The sequence below is a fragment of the Antrostomus carolinensis genome, unplaced genomic scaffold (genome assembly GCF_000700745.2).
Source record: "Antrostomus carolinensis isolate BGI_N321 unplaced genomic scaffold, ASM70074v2 scaffold16387, whole genome shotgun sequence".
Lineage (NCBI taxonomy): Eukaryota > Metazoa > Chordata > Aves > Caprimulgiformes > Caprimulgidae > Antrostomus > Antrostomus carolinensis.
In genome coordinates, this window is record NW_010325484.1 from 39802 (window position 1) to 55317 (window position 15516).

The 15516-nt window shown below is 46.3% G+C and overlaps 1 protein-coding gene across 1 annotated transcript in view; it reads left to right on the forward strand.

The window, feature by feature from the left end:
- CASZ1 (castor zinc finger 1) overlaps positions 1–6148 on the forward strand; it is a gene marked incomplete at its 5' end in the record, with an annotated part of 39442 nt that extends 33294 nt beyond the window's left edge. The window contains 2 exons of the mRNA XM_029085781.1: positions 1260–1550; positions 4899–6148. Of these exons, the coding sequence (XP_028941614.1) occupies positions 1260–1550; positions 4899–6148 (1541 nt within the window). The remainder of the gene's footprint in view (positions 1–1259; positions 1551–4898) is intronic.
- Positions 6149–15516: the final 9368 nt, after the last annotated feature.

Consider the following 15516-nt stretch of genomic DNA (forward strand, 5'->3'; position numbering starts at 1 on the left):
CTGAGAAGAGATCCATCAAAATGTGCACCTCGAGCATCCATGAACTAACAGTGTATCTTTTTTCTCCCTTGAGGAGAGGTTTTTATTCTGTGTCTTGGAGTTGGATGTATTTTAATAACTGATGTAAAAAAAACCCAAAAAAAACCACCAAACACTTGTGGGCCTGTTCCGTACTGGGCATTTCCCCTGATATCCCTTTGTATTTCCTTGTGCAACATCTGAAGTCAGGCACTTTCCTATACTGTTGAGCTACAAAAAGACTGTACAATAACAAATATTATATACACGGAGGAAAAAAACCTCCCACATCTTCAGAACTCAACATAAAAAAGCAGCTCACTGAGCTCCCTTCCTCATGTGAAAACTCTTGTTCCACTTTGTGCAGTGTTGCACAGAGGAAACCTCCATCCTCCCCTCTTTTTTGGAAGTAAGTTTCTGCCATTGTTTCCTGTTTGCCAGGATAATGTGTAGCCATCTCCCACTGCCCTGTATTCAGGGTTATCTGTTCAGTAGTCAGCTACCTTGTATGGATTCTGTTATCATCTCGTGGTGATCCGGAGATCTCTTAGCTGTCCTTCCCAGGGTTAAATGTTACATTCTAGGCAGGCTGCCTCACTGAGTTTGCTTTAATTTTGTACACATTTTCCTATTTTTCTTTCCCACACCAGTTAGATGAAGGTTATGATACAGCACATCTAACAGTATGTTGTATGAACACTGCTGGGTCATGACAGTGGTTGCCCCATGACATTAAAGCTCCTCCAGAGAGTTCTGGTGGGATGCTGGCTCCTGGCACTCTCCTGTGTCACTGTGCTGTCTGGCTCGAGTCACACTCCTAGGAAGTGTCCCCCCACCACTACCCAGTAGTGAGCAACTTCACCTGCCCAGAGTACAGGACCACCCTTTACAGATATTAGTTGGTACAAGCTGGCACCATATACATCAACAAGGACCAAACAAGCAGGAATTTCTGCAGGAAGCCTGTGGCTCTTCCCCATGCCACTAAAACCACCTTACCTTCTGCAGGGACAACCCTCCTCTTCTGATGCTGTCAGTTCCTCACCTTCTGTTTCTTCTCTGTTACAGTTCTGTTTCATACATTTGTGAATGTATTTTCCATTTTCATCATATTGCTTCTGCTCTTGGGTTCTCATTTCAGTTCTTTTTTGTTTTGTTTTGTTTGTTTTCATTTGGTTTTGTTGTTTTGTTTATTTTTCTTTCTTTTTTTTTTCTGCTTTTTTTCTCTCCACATTCTCCAGGCTGCCTGGTACCTTCTACTGCTACTGCTGCTGCTGATGATGCCCACAATGCACCACAACCTCAACCACCATCTCTGCCTCCATCTTTCTCACAAGCCCTGCTTAGGTCTCCCCTTCCCACCCTCCCCTATCTTTTCTCTCCATCTTGTCTCTCATACTCTCTGCTCAGTGCCACTCTTGGATCCAGCAGAGGCATTGTCATGCCTGCCGCCAGCACCGCTGGGTTTTCGCCCATCATTGCCACTCCAACTCCAGTAAAAAGTGACGTTCCCTTAGTTCAGGATGCAGCAGGTAACACTTCTTTGCTTTCTCCCCTAGTGTCCTGTGCCCACCTCCTTCCCCACTCACCCTGCCCACATGTTTGGTTTTTTTTTCTGCACCTTTGGGTCAGTAATCGGTGTCACTCTGTGTCTTACTTAACTTTATTTGAGGGCCTGTCCTTGCCTACTCCTTTTGTCTGCTGACACAGTAACCACAGCTGAGCAGGGTAACCAGACCACAGCAAATCACTGAGACACTGGGATACCTGAGAACAGTTTCCACCAATTCCAAACTATGAGAAGAAAATCTATCAAAATCCATAGGTTAAATGCACTTTCAGCCTTGTGGCCACAGAGCAAACTTTTGCTCATGTAGCATGAATGGGACCTGGAATTCTTGTCCAGATCTTCCAGGCCACCCAGCCCAGTGCCCACCATAGTCTGCTGCACACATCTCAGCAGGTAAATGTCTGACAGGGTACCCAGTTCCCGTGTTTTTGTAGATCTTTTAAGCTTCACTACTTCCTACTCCTAGACAAAGCCATAAAATTCAGGGCTGCTTTCCCCAGCACAAGTAACAGACTGAAGTACGGTCAGTGTCGCTACAATGACATCATCAGACAGCTCAGGCTGTTTCTCACACTCACTGTTACTTACATCTGCTCTTAACAGCTGCAGAAAATACATCTAGGTTTGTAGTTCTAAGCTGCCATGTTTCCCATGTGTGACCAAGATCTGAGATGTCTCAGGCTGGGGATTCTCATTCCAGCTGGGAATGTTTTTAGGGTGTGTCTCAGTTTTGGCTTCTTTTCCCAACTCTCAGCTCTTTTCTAGTTAATTAAGGGCATATTTGTGCTTAAAGTTCACCCTTAAGAGGATTCTGGCAGCCTACAAATGTCCCAGTCATTCTTCCTGCCAGTGTTAGTAATGTGCAAATCCAGGAGAATGGTTGGGAGTGTGGCTGCAAGACCAACTCCACTTGGAAGTTCAGAGGTTTTTCCTCATGGGACTTGGCAGGAGAAGGATCCTTGCCCTGTCCAGAGGAGTGTGTGCCAATGAACAAAATACACAAGAAACTATATTTTTGCTTCTCTTTTTTTTAAACTGATTTGCATGCAACCTGTAACATCTTACCTTTGTGCTGTGCTTTCCTCTAATGACATATTTTAAAGTTTATTTTCTTTTTACCTTTGGATAGTTTAGTGAATGTTTACATTATTAGAAGTTGAGAAGACAAGCTTATGGCATGTACTTACCATTGAGATTTGCTTGGGATTAAATCTGTTGAGGCTTGTTATCTTCAGTTGGGTGCTGGGGACTGAAGGTTGTCTAGTGGCTAAAAGGGGAGAGTGTACCAGGTTATCATCTCTTTTTCATACCCTTGCTCTGAAGCTTTGCCTGTATGAGAAAACAAAATTAGTTTAACTGAAGGTTCAAGCACATCTGTTTGACCTGTTATAAAGGCTAGGCAGATACATTGAGTTTAGAACAGGTAAAATTTAAATTCTACTTATTTCTCATCCAGAGTCTTTCCCCAAAGCTGGCTTATCCCATACTCCTGTCTGAAGGCAGACAAGATGAGCATTCATACTAATGATAAAAGACTTGATGGTTTGGCTTTTTTTGGCTGTAATTATTTTTAAAAGAAAAAGTAAGGAGTTGATCTGGATAGCAGCGATTTGTCCAGGCAGCGATGCACTGTCGCCTGGAGGCGGAGAACTCGATTTTACAATACCAGATGTTTGGGGTGGGGGGAGCAGAGAGTAATTGGTCACAGATTCTATAGCTGAGAGCTTGCTAATTTAAAATCTACAGTGACAGAAAGTTGTTCTTTCACTGGTAGCTGGTTAAATTAGCCTTAGCGTGCAGTTTCCACCAGCTCCATGTCACTGAGATGGTCTCACCATGGATGCCCCAAGCCGGTGTCCTTCTTTGCAGTCTGAGCTAAAGTGCCATTTGTTAATGGGTGCAGAAAAATCTTCTGTTCTTTGCTTACCCTGCAGTCTGCAGCCCGGCCAGGCGAGCCGTGCCCATGAGGCTGCTGCCACCATTTCAGTCCAGTGCCAGTGTAACTTTTGGAGGCTTCCTTCATTGATTGCCACCTTCTCTTAAAGGGCCAGATATGGCAAAAATAGCATTCCTGACTTCTAATACCAGCTTATCAGCCAGGAAAAAAAATAAAAATTGTACAGCAGTCAAACAGATGACTGTTTCTTCAGTCTCCTAGACAAGGATGCAAGCTGCTCTGGATTCGCAGGCCCCAGGCACTGCATGTCACAAATCATGCCTCTTTTTAAGAGGATGGCAGTTTCAGCATGAAGAGAGGAGGGGGGGGAGAAAAAGAAGTAGTATGTTTTAGTTGCAAGCTATAATTTCCAATTACACTCACCATTCTGCACCTGGTGAGAAATTCTTGCCTCCAACCTTGTCTGTGCTGCGTGTTGATACTGGAGATTGTGGTTTGATTCTGAAAATAGCAAGCAGAGAATAAAAAAAAAGTTAATAGATATAATGAGGTCGAGTCCTTGATGTCAGCTTGATCCTAGGGGACGCGAGCACTAGCCAGTTATGCTGGCCCTGTGAATGAAAGTGGAAGATAGATGAGGGCTCTTTATTTACTAGGGGCATCATGTGATTTTTGAGACCCAAGGGAAAGCTGTGGAACTGGTATTTTCTCTCGGAGTCCACTGGCTAGTGATGATGAGAATTAGCCCCATTGAACATCTGTCCATCTGTCTTTCTAAGTGCACTCATCGTAATATGTAGGCTCATTACAGTGAGGGATGTTGCAGTCTCCTGGCCAAAGTCCATCCTATTTCTATAAATTCCCCCCCCTTGCAGTTTTAATCACGCATGGGATCTTCCTTCACTTCCTGGCTGTCCTTGGCAATTGTAGTGTATTACAGGAGCCTGGAGAGGGGAAAACAGTGATACACAGACCAGTTGTTAGCATGCTTAAACTCTATTACCACCCCAACCCCAGTGAACTAAAGTAAAACACCTCAGTCCTTGGGTTGGAACACACCAGCTCCTCCCCATTGAAGTCTGATTTGAGGAAAATAGAACTAGAGATCAGCTAAGCAGAAGGAGAAGCTGTGAGAGTCACAAAACAGAAGCAAGAGTTAGCGGTTGGACAACGTCAATGTACGAGAGCAGCAATTAGAAGTAGGATATGCTGAAAACTGAGGAAGCCACGTGCAGCCAGCATCAGCCAGCCCATGATCCCGGAGTTCAGGCTTACGTAGAGCTTGAGGGATGAGCTGCTGGGTGGGGACAGTTGCAGTACAGTGTCTTGGCAAATACAGAGCTTGCCAGGATGGTTAGGAGATGAGGAGAGACCTGGCTGTCAGCAACACCACTCTCTGCTTTTTGTCCTCAGGGAATACCATCACTATGCCAACTGCCTCGGGGGCCAAAAAGCGTTTCTGGATTATTGAGGACATGTCCCCGTTTGGCAAGCGCCGCAAGACCGCATCCTCACGCAAGATGCTGGATGAAGGGATGATGCTGGAGGGATTTCGGCGCTATGACCTCTACGAGGACTGCAAGGACTCCAGCTGCCAGTTCTCTCTCAAGGTTACCCACTACCATTGCACGCGGGAGAACTGTGGCTACAAGTTCTGCGGCCGCACCCACATGTATAAGCACGCCCAGCACCACGATCGCGTTGACAACCTGGTATTGGATGATTTCAAACGCTTCAAGTCTTCACTGAGTTGCAACTTCCCAGACTGTCAGTTCTCTGGCAATAGCACACACTTCCACTGTCTGCGCTGTGGCTTCCGCTGCACTGACAGCACCAAGGTGACAGCCCACCGTAAGCACCACGGCAAGCAGGACGTCATCAGCGCTGCTGGCTTCTGCCAGTTCAGCTCAAGCGTGGACTGCGAGGTGCCAGACTGCAAGTACAAACTCAAGTGCTCCCACTTCCATTGCACCTACCCTGGCTGCAAACACACAGTGGTGGGCATGTCACAGATGGACTCACACAAGCGCAAACACGAGAAGCAGGAGCGAGGGGAGCTTCCTGCCATCTCTCCTGGCCCCGAGGGCCTTGCCCACTCCACTCTCGAGTATGACATCCAGAACTCTTCCATCAACCTGGACAGTTCCCTCAACCTCAGCACTGACAACAACAGCTCCCTCTTCTTCCTGCAGAATGCGGCTGGTGTGGGCCTCAATGATTCCCTGGACCTCAGCAAGAAGCAGTCAGAAGTCACTGAAGGTCCATCACCGAGCAGAGCTGGGACCGCGCCTCAGGAGAGGGGTGCGGTGGCATCTGGCTCTGGTGATGTGGAGGACGAGGATGACTCTTCCCAAGAGGATGAAGAGGATGATGAGGAGGAGATGAATGAAGAAGAGGAGGATGATGAAGAGGAGGATGATGATGACGACGATGAGGAGGATGATGAAGAGGAAGACCTGAACACGGATTCTGAAGAATCGCTGCCTGACCCTGAGGGCTTGGCCACTAAAGAAGATGGAGAACCAGAGGAGGTTGCTTCTTCCACAGACCATGGCGATGCTTCCAGGCCACAGGGTGAGCCAGCCCTTACTCCAGCCCCAGCTCCTGCTCCAGCCCCAGCCGCTGCCCCAGCCTCTGCCATTGCTCCAGAAGCTTCTCCTTAATCTTAGAGACAACAGCGGCAGTGGTTTGGTTTTGCTCTTACACAGAATTACTAAGAGGACCCCATATGAGGCAAGAACAAAGATTGGGATGGCAAGTGGAAAACAAACTCCATGCCACACACACGAGAGAGAGAGGAAGGAAGGAACCCCATGCTCCTCCGCAGGCCCCGTAAGACAGACAGGTTGGCAGCAGGACTGGTGCTGCATCACTTCATTCTGCACTGACAGGACATGGGGGCAGGATGCAGCGAAAAACACCCTTTTATCTGGACACGAACCTTGAGGGTACCAGCTGCTTTTCCTTGCTCCCTGCATGGTGCGTGGGGCCTGTGCCCATCTGGGGACCCTTTGTTATGGGTGGGGCTCTATCCCCCCATTTTTCTTTCTGGGTTTTATTTTTCCATGTTTTCAGTTGTACGATATTAATAATAATCTCCACTTCTTGGAGGGGGGTGGGTGGGAACAACAGGTAATGAATTTTAGAGCTATATATTTGTGTGTGTGTCTCGCTCTCTATATATAATGTACACACACACACACATATATAAAATTCAAGGAATTGGTGTCACAAAGAGAACTAGCTCAGCTTTTGCCAGTGGGAAGGAGGGGGTGAGGGGTGCACGTGCTCTCTCTCCACCCCTCCCCCCTTCTTTCTCCAGCATTAAATGAATGGCATCAGACAGCAAGGGTGGGAGTGGGTATTTATTGTCACATAAATGAGGACGCATTAATGAATGAGCAGGGGTGGGAATGGGACACTCCTCTGTTCTTCCAGATCCTTTTTACTATTAATGATAATAATTTTGAATGCTATTTATATTGTAAAACTTTCTCAGTCTACACTTTCTCTGTAGGACACCTCTCCTCATCCCTGCTGTTCTGCCTATAGGGATTTAGCTGAAGTAATTTGGGAAGAAGGCAGCGGGCAGTTAAAGGGTCTGTCACACTGGAGGACTGGGGTTAATCTCCCATCCAGTTCCATCTCATCCCAACCCCCAGGTGCTTCCTCTCTGTTGAGGGTGAGGCGTTTTTGTGGTGCTTCAGTATCCCCATCTCAGGAGGTTGTGAGCTGACACTCTGGCCCACGGTGCAGCACAAGGAGCACCGTGCTCACAGAAGAGTGTCCTGGCCTTGAATATACTACTTGCTCTCTGACCCAAGCAGTCGTACAAGGACAGGTATGTCCTTCGTCCCCCAGCCCTTGTCCCCAGCCTTTTACTGGGGATGGGCAAGTCTGTCTGCAGGGACTGACAGGGATCTCGGGTGACTTCTGGGAGAGGGAGAAGGCAGACGAACACTCAGGATCCCACTCTGGGATGTCCTGCTCAGACTGGGGGCCTCTTCTGCTCAGCACTGGGGCAGGGAGGGGGGGGCAACACTGTCCTGCAGCACCTGTGTAGCTATTGCCCCCGTCATGGTTTTTGCAGTTACAGAGGACTCGGAGACGGGGAGATGCTAGCTGAGGGCAGGATGTAGTCCAGCTGAGAATTAATGCATTTCTGGGTCCATGCTGATAAATTTTGACAAGTAGGGCTAATAGCTTGGGCACTGCATAAGCAAATGCAACTATACTGTGTTGAGACCTGCCACCTCTAGAAGCTTGAGCTTTCCCCTGGCTACAAGCTCTTCCCTGCTCTTCTTTCCTAGCCCAGCCTGGGAACACACACTACAGGAGACTGTCCTGGACTCTGACAGGTGAGACAGTAGCTGTTTGACCCCCAAATCCTCACCTGAGTCTGAGAGAGGGCTTGTCTACATACACCTGGGCTCCAGAAAGACTAGCTGTATGAATTAATTCTGATAATAGTTACTTCAGTGCCAGTTTGTAAGTATACCAGCCTAGCAAAAGGTTCCCTGTGTCTGAAGTTTGTCCCTTCTTTTTTAAAAAAATCCATTTTTTTCCTATCATGATGCAGGCTGCCCCCTCCAAGAGCACTTCAGCTCCAAGGGATCCCCATACTTTGTTTTCACCCTGAACAGATAAAGGCTTCGAGAAGTTTAGGTTGCCTTTTTTTTTTTTTTTGTTTTTGTTTGGTTTTGTTTAATTTTGTTCCTAAGGAACTGGTGCAGATCAGGTCTGATTTATAAACAAGCAGCTCAGCTGTGTAAATGTGGGGACAGAATGTTCAGATAATGTTTCAAAAGGAAAGGCAAAAAAAAAAAAAAAAAAGTTGTACAGTATTTTTCCTGTAAAGGTTATTACTATATATAGAACAAAAGAGAAACCACCAATGCCAGGGGGATGAGGGGGGTCATCTGCCTTCTGGACAGCCCTTAGATACGGTTAATTGTGTGCAATTGGGTTTTTTTTCCTTCCCCCCCCTATTTTTTTTCCCCTTCAATGTAGTGTTTGTTTGTAGGGGGTGGCAGGGGAGGGGGGGCCTTAATGCTACGGTTTGAGGCTGACTTCACACTCCTAGCACTGACCGGAGCTGCACGATTCCGAATTCTAACTTGAATTTTGTAGAGATGAAACAAATGAAAACAAAACAAATGAAATATTGTTATTACTAGTTTGTAGTTTATTTAATTCTTTGGAGTTCTTTTCCTCTATCAGCTATTTGTGTGGCTTTTATTTTTATAGGGTTTTATTTTTTTTGTTTGTTTTTGTTTTGTTTGGTATATCCCCTGCCCTCAACTGTGTGTTTTCTAGCACAACCCATTTCTTGAATATAATGAAGCTCACGTTCCTGGGGCAGAGTGAGGGAACGAGGCCCTGGGATTTCTAGAACTGGGATGGGGCAAAGAAGAATTTTACTGTAACGGCATTTGCTGCAGGTTCTACACTTGTACATTTTTCCCATGTTCAACTACTTAGCTAGTACGGTGATGGGCTCCAAGAGGAATCCTTGGATGTAACACAAGCCACATCTTGCAAAACAGATGTGTTTATTCTGTACCGCAGAAATCAGCGTGATGTATATCAGTGACTTTGGTGGGAGCGGGATCGAGCCTGCTGCCTTCAGTGCAGCATCCTGCAAGGTTTTGTGAAACCTGCCTGGGGTGTTGTGAAAGCTGGAGGCGAGGGGGGGTCTGGGGTCAGCGCGAGGCCTGGGGATCGCTTGGGCCGCTTGTTTCCATTGAGGACAAGACAGGCCCATTCCTTGCCGTTAGGAGCTGGGAACCTGCACCGAGCCCTAGTGATTTTACCTCTCCCCTTTCATATCTCACCAGACTCCACTGACTGAATCACTGCACAACAGTGGGAGAAAGCAGAAGTGTGTGGAGAAAAGGGGTAAAAGATCTACCAGGAGCTTGGCTAATGCCGGCCCACACATCATCCCAGGAGGCAGCTTTAGGCAGGTGCGGCCAGTGCAACTGCACCGGGATCCGCGCTGGAACGGGGCCCTGTTTCACACGTCCTTCTGCGTGGCTGAGCGTGCCAGAAGGGCTGTGTTTATCTATGCACACCATTTTCTCCCCCAAGGCACCCTACTTCTCCCTAACATCTCAGCTTTTCTCCCAAACTTTTATCACCTCTTCTCCGGGAGCTGGCACAGGGAACGAGATCTCTTTCCCAACAGGCTACTGCGAAACGTGCCAGCGGAGCAGGGCCTGACCCCACCGGCGGTCAGACACCCTCCCAGGACAGTGGCCATCTGCCCTTCCCGTCAGGGCCACCCAGCAGGCTGGCCCTACCCCAGCACGTCTTCACTCAACCTTCTCCAAGTCTTGTTCCTGTAAATCTCTTCCTATGTCTCTATTCACAACAACAACAAAAGTCAAGAAAGTTAAACCCGTCTTTTTTAGTCTGCCCTGTTGAGGCTTTAATTCAGCAAACCTCTTAAGCAGCTGGTTTCTGAACGGGCACCGGTTTAAGCCCGAGCTTAAGTGCTTTTCTGAACAAAGGCCTCCAAGGCACAAAGATCCCTAGTACAGGAGGTGGTTTTTTTCACTTCAAGCTATCATATCAATAGGACTGTTAGTACAGTGCTAGTGAAATACACGCATCAAAGACTGACCAGAAAAAAAAAGAGAAGGAGATTGAACTAACTGTATGAGGAGGGGGAAAGAGGAGAGAGGAAATGGAACTATTCTGTCCAAAATGAGATCAAAACCAAACAAAATAAACTTTGAGATGGACCCTCCTGATTCTGCTACCATTCACTGCTGAAGAGAAAAAAAAAAAAAAGAAATAAAATAAAAACTATTGACTAGATTGTTCATTCTAGCCACAAACGCAACTGGATTAAAATCTGTGTGGAAGGAATTTTGTAAAGAAAAAAAGAAAAAAAAATTTTAAAAAAATTTTCCAATGTAGCAAAAAAAAAAAAACTTTAAAAAACAAAAATGAAAAAAAAAAGACAAAGAGGGAGGATTCTAGCCTTTTGTAATATCCATATTGCACACTAGGACTATAAGCCATTGCTAGCTCATTTTGAATTTTAAATGTGTATTTTTTTTTTTGTTTTGTTGTTGTTTTTTTTTTTCTTTCCGTGGGGGAGGGGGGGAAATAAATGCTTGAACCACCAATGCTCTTTTTAATGTTTTATAAATATGTATGTGTATATATATAAATATAAAAATAATATGTATGCACATATATATGTGTGTGTGTATATATCTATATGTATATACATATATATAGATATATAGATATATATATAGGTTTTGAGACAAAAATGCAGAAAGTGAAAAAAAAACACCCTAAACAGGATGGTGTGCTCTGATTTACTTGAATCTGGTCTCTTCAGCACCTGCGTTATTAAGAACTGAATATTTTTCCACTTGAATTTAGTGCTATTAGAAATTTAATATATGTGTTTTATTTATTTGATTTTTTTTTTTGCATGACTGATGCAAGGTTTGACATTTTCACTCAATAAAAACTGGAAAAAAAAAAACCCCAAAGTTTTAAGTGATCAAGCTGTCTTCTTGATTGAGGAGGTGTTTGTTGTTTTTTTTTTAAGAGCTAACAAGTCTTGGAGCAGTTTGGGTCTTTTAAAGCATTGCAGTCCTAGTAATGGCCCTGCACCCATTTTAACAGCCCCTGTTTTAGCACTAGAACTAAGGTGATAAGTGCCGCAGGAACTGAGTTCTTTTTATATGGACTCCAGCCTCAAGCTTTTTAAGCAGCCCTGTAGTTTTATTTGAAGTGCTCATCAGGGCCCTGATGGAAGTGATGCTCACTCCACCATTTGCTAGGCTGGGACCTAGAATTAGAGATGTGACAGCTCACCTTTTGACTTTTCCCTTCCTACCTTGGCCTGCAAACTCAGGGCAGTGGATTGGGATCCATGGTGGAAGCATGCTTGCTGTAACCCACCTGAAACCTTAAAATGACACTCAAAGCCCACTGAATCAAGAGATGTTTGACTATCGCCCTAACAAGAGAGACGAGGAGCATGAATGAAACATCCTGTCAGCATAGAAGAGGTGGGGGCTAATAAATTACCAATCTCTGCTAAAATGCAATGTTGCAAGCTGTGTACTGTGACAGACGTTAACAAGACCACATAAAGCTGTGTGCCATGCATCAAAGATCTGAACGAAAGCGTTCCTTACCTGGCTGCTCCATGGCTTCTTCCTGCTGCAGAAACTCGTAGCCACCATGCACGTGCGCAGTATGGTGACTGCCATCTGGGATGAGAAAGTCTTTTGGGCAAGAGGGCGTCCTGACAGCTGCAGCGCGACGCCTTGGTACCACTGATCCAGCAGTCACCAGTGCTGACTGTAAAGGAACAATAAATGAGATAAAACCACCGCACGCGCCGTACCGCTTGTCCCCACCATTGTCCTAACCAACTCTCACCCCAGGCCTGGGCACTTCCACGCCAGAGCTGGGTCTAGAATAGGCTTTCATCACCAGCATCCCTGCTCTGAATGAGGCAGATGGGGACAGGCAGTAGATGCCATTTCATGAAGAAGTAAGCAAGTTACTTTGGGGGAAAAAAAACCCCACAAACAAAACAACAAACAAACCCCTCCCGCCCCCCCAAAAAACCCCAAGTGTGTGTTCACAGCACTTCATGTGCTCTCAAGCAATTGCCCCTGTGATACCTGCCAGGTAACACCATGCCCCTGAGTACCCCTCGGTGGAAGACCACTGCAAGCACACGTGCCAGCAGGCGTGTGGAAAACTGTACGTACATGAAGCCATTGCGCTGCACACACGCTGTGTCTGTGTTCACCCGCACACCCTCCACCCCGCCCAAAGTTGTTCTTTCACTGGTGAGGCACGAAGACTGTGCACAAACCAGCACACATCCCGCTGCCCTCCTGAGAAGGCCGGGCTTGAGTGCCCTGGAATACACCTGGTTCTGCCCCAATGGCAGGTCTGTGGGTGTCTGTGCATCCATCCCCTCTCAGCCTCAGTCACAGGCTCTGCAGTGCCAGATGAACGGCTCCCAGATGCTGGCCTGACATCAAACACTGCTCTGCTGCCTGGCCTGCCAAAGTGCTGTTGGGGATGGGAAGAGCCATGTCAAAGTTCTTGTTTTACCCAAAGAAAGCAAAGATAACCCTTCCTGTGTGGCGCTTCCCCAACCATCTCGAAGCAGCTGGGTCTTTGTGCCTCTCTGCTGCCTGTCAGAGAATCCAGGAGCAGCAAAGCAGTGCTTGCCAAGCCTGATGCGCTGGCAGCAGCTGCCTCCTTATTAGCAGAGAGGATTAGACTCCTCTCTTTCAAAGCCCCTCGTTGCTCTGCTGCAGCTCCCAGCCCTCCTGTTTTCAGATGTCATTATCTGAACACGCTCCTAATCCGACCTTGGAGCACAGAGGTTTGTTCTCGCTGGAGCTCTGCCCACAGCACACGGGATATTTACATGGCTGTGTTTCCGGGGGCGGGGGGACAGGGGACATGAATGACACGACTCACTGCTTGAAAGCTCTTGCTGGAACTTGCCTGCTCTCTGTGGAACTCTGACTGCACTTCATAAAAGAATGACTAAGTCATAGGAGAAGCTGCAAGCTGAACAAATCAAAGCTTCACTATTGCATTCATGCCAAGCCCTCGCAACTGGTGACTCTGCAGCTGCAGCTGTGGATCCAGTCCCTGCAGTTGGTGAGCCATGGAAAGCAGCAGATGCCTAGCAAGGCTGCTTGTTCTAACAGCAGAACAAAAACTGGGCAGTTGCTGCTGCTGCTATTATCCTTTGATTACATCGTGTACCCCTGTAACAGCATTTTTTGGTGAGTGCAGGACCCTGCAGTTAGTTACACACAGCCACAGAACTACACTGCTTTATGTAAGACACTGGATATCCACTTTTCTGCACACTACCAAGAGTTCTGCAGCACCCACCAAGAAACATAGGCACCCGCAGCAGGACTATCCCTTGGCACCACCCCAAACATAAAACTCAAACACAGGAGCACTGCTTTCCCCTCTCCCAACAGTTCAAGACTTTAAACCAACAGAGGCAGAAAAAGTTCAATCGCCTCAAACACAAACAAGCGGCATTCAGGGTACTCTAAGACACAGAATGGGAGACCAGATGGTTCTGCTGTGGCTTCCAGTCATCCTGGTTTTTAGATGTCATTAACCAAACATGCCTAGTCCAGCCTTAGCACATGGAGACCTGTCCTTGCTGGAGCCACAAGGGTCAGCAAGGACAGAAATAAAGACAGCAGTATTGGCTGAAAATGAAGGTACTACCCATCACAGTGGCTCAGAAAGAGAATCATGGCTATCCATCCAAGTGCTTCTCACAGCCATTCTAGCAAGGGCACTTTCAGAGATTACAAGGAAAAAAATTGGGTTACATCTCTCCTTACGTCCCAGACCTCCAAGAAACAGTTTTTATACTGTGGAAGGCATTTATTTAATTTGCAGGAAATCTTTCTTACAAGCTTTTGTCAGCTCCAAACTTAACTCCTCTTTAGTCAAGCAGCCATCTCACTGAGAGCTGGGAAGACCAGAATGCAGAGCAGTCGGTGTAGGGCAGCCAGTGGCCATCCCTGAGCCACACCATCATGTGCAGAGCTGCTGCACGTGCCCAGCAAAATACTCCTCGTAGCTTACTCAGCTGAGTAGAGAATGCAGCAAAGCATGTCTGACTCTGGGAGAATATTTACACTAGTAGCACAATGCCTCCTACACCCCAACAGAAGGAAATTCAGAATTCTGATGCTTACTGGTACAGAGGTAGAGCAGCTGTTAGGACACTCAACACATACTGGGCATAACTTACAGCTTGCAAGGACCAATGCCCAACAATGGCTCCTAAGGCATAATGGCATTAAGAAAGACCTGGAGATTTGCTAGGGAAATAGGTCTGTTAAATAAGCTCATCTTCGTACCTCGAGATTAGAGAATCAAATTTGGAACTGAGGAGGATTTTAGTACAGAAGAGCAGTGGTCAGGTGCCTGGGTATGAGTGTGGCTGAGATGCCCACAGGAGCCTGGTTTCAGGAGAGGGGAACTACATGTGTTGCTGCAGCTTTAGAGAAACCTACTATTGAGAAAATAGGGCATGCCTCTGATCGGGTGGCAGGACTGGAGACTCCTGGCTCTCTTAGAAGACTAGCAAGAGTTATTCTAACACATCCTCCTCCCTGTAACAGGACAAGAGGACAGAAGTAGAAATTTTGATAGAACACAGACACAAAAGGGGAAAAAACATTCACACAATGGAGAAAAAATTAATTGAGCCAGCTTTTGGTATTGTCCATGTTGCTCAGGTATGGGAGCTAAGATAGAAACCAGCCATTAACAGATAACAACCAGCTAACAGATAATAAATGCCTTCAGACTTCCCTGGAAAAAATATTTTAACTGGGCATTAGGTATAATAACACAAAGCAAGAGAGAAGTATTATAACACAGCAGTGAACAAGAGAGTGTGGACCAAATGTTTAAAGCTAAGACCTTCACCTGACCTCTAAAATTTCCTGCACAAGCCCTTCCCAAAAAGTAAGGTTCTGAATCAACAATCCTGCTATGTGGCACACACAGACTGCATCAACTGCTTGTGTCACAGCTGAGTTTTGCATTTGCACTTCTGGGCTGCTGCACACAGACACAAAATTGTGTTGACAAACCTGCAGGTGCCTTTTTTGAAGACCATGGGAAGCCCTTTTAAAGAAGCAGCTCTTAGGGAATGGGAAGGAGAGAAGCTATAACCAAATATCTCCCCCTGCCTCCCTCAATCTGCATGCAATCTACATAGAAGACTGAAGCTTTCAAACATGACAATAAAATCTCACATCATCTTCAAGGGGAACATGAACTTTAAAGACTTCTCTGAAAGTCAATGAGCAGCTTGTACCTATTCCAAACAAACAAACAAAAAAAAAGCATGTAGATTGTTGGGAATGCTTTTGGAGTTTCACATACGTGCACACATACACACACACACAAATAAATAAATAATGTGTCTTTCTCTACAAATCAAGGCAGAACTTAGTTTAATATGACCAAACTTGGA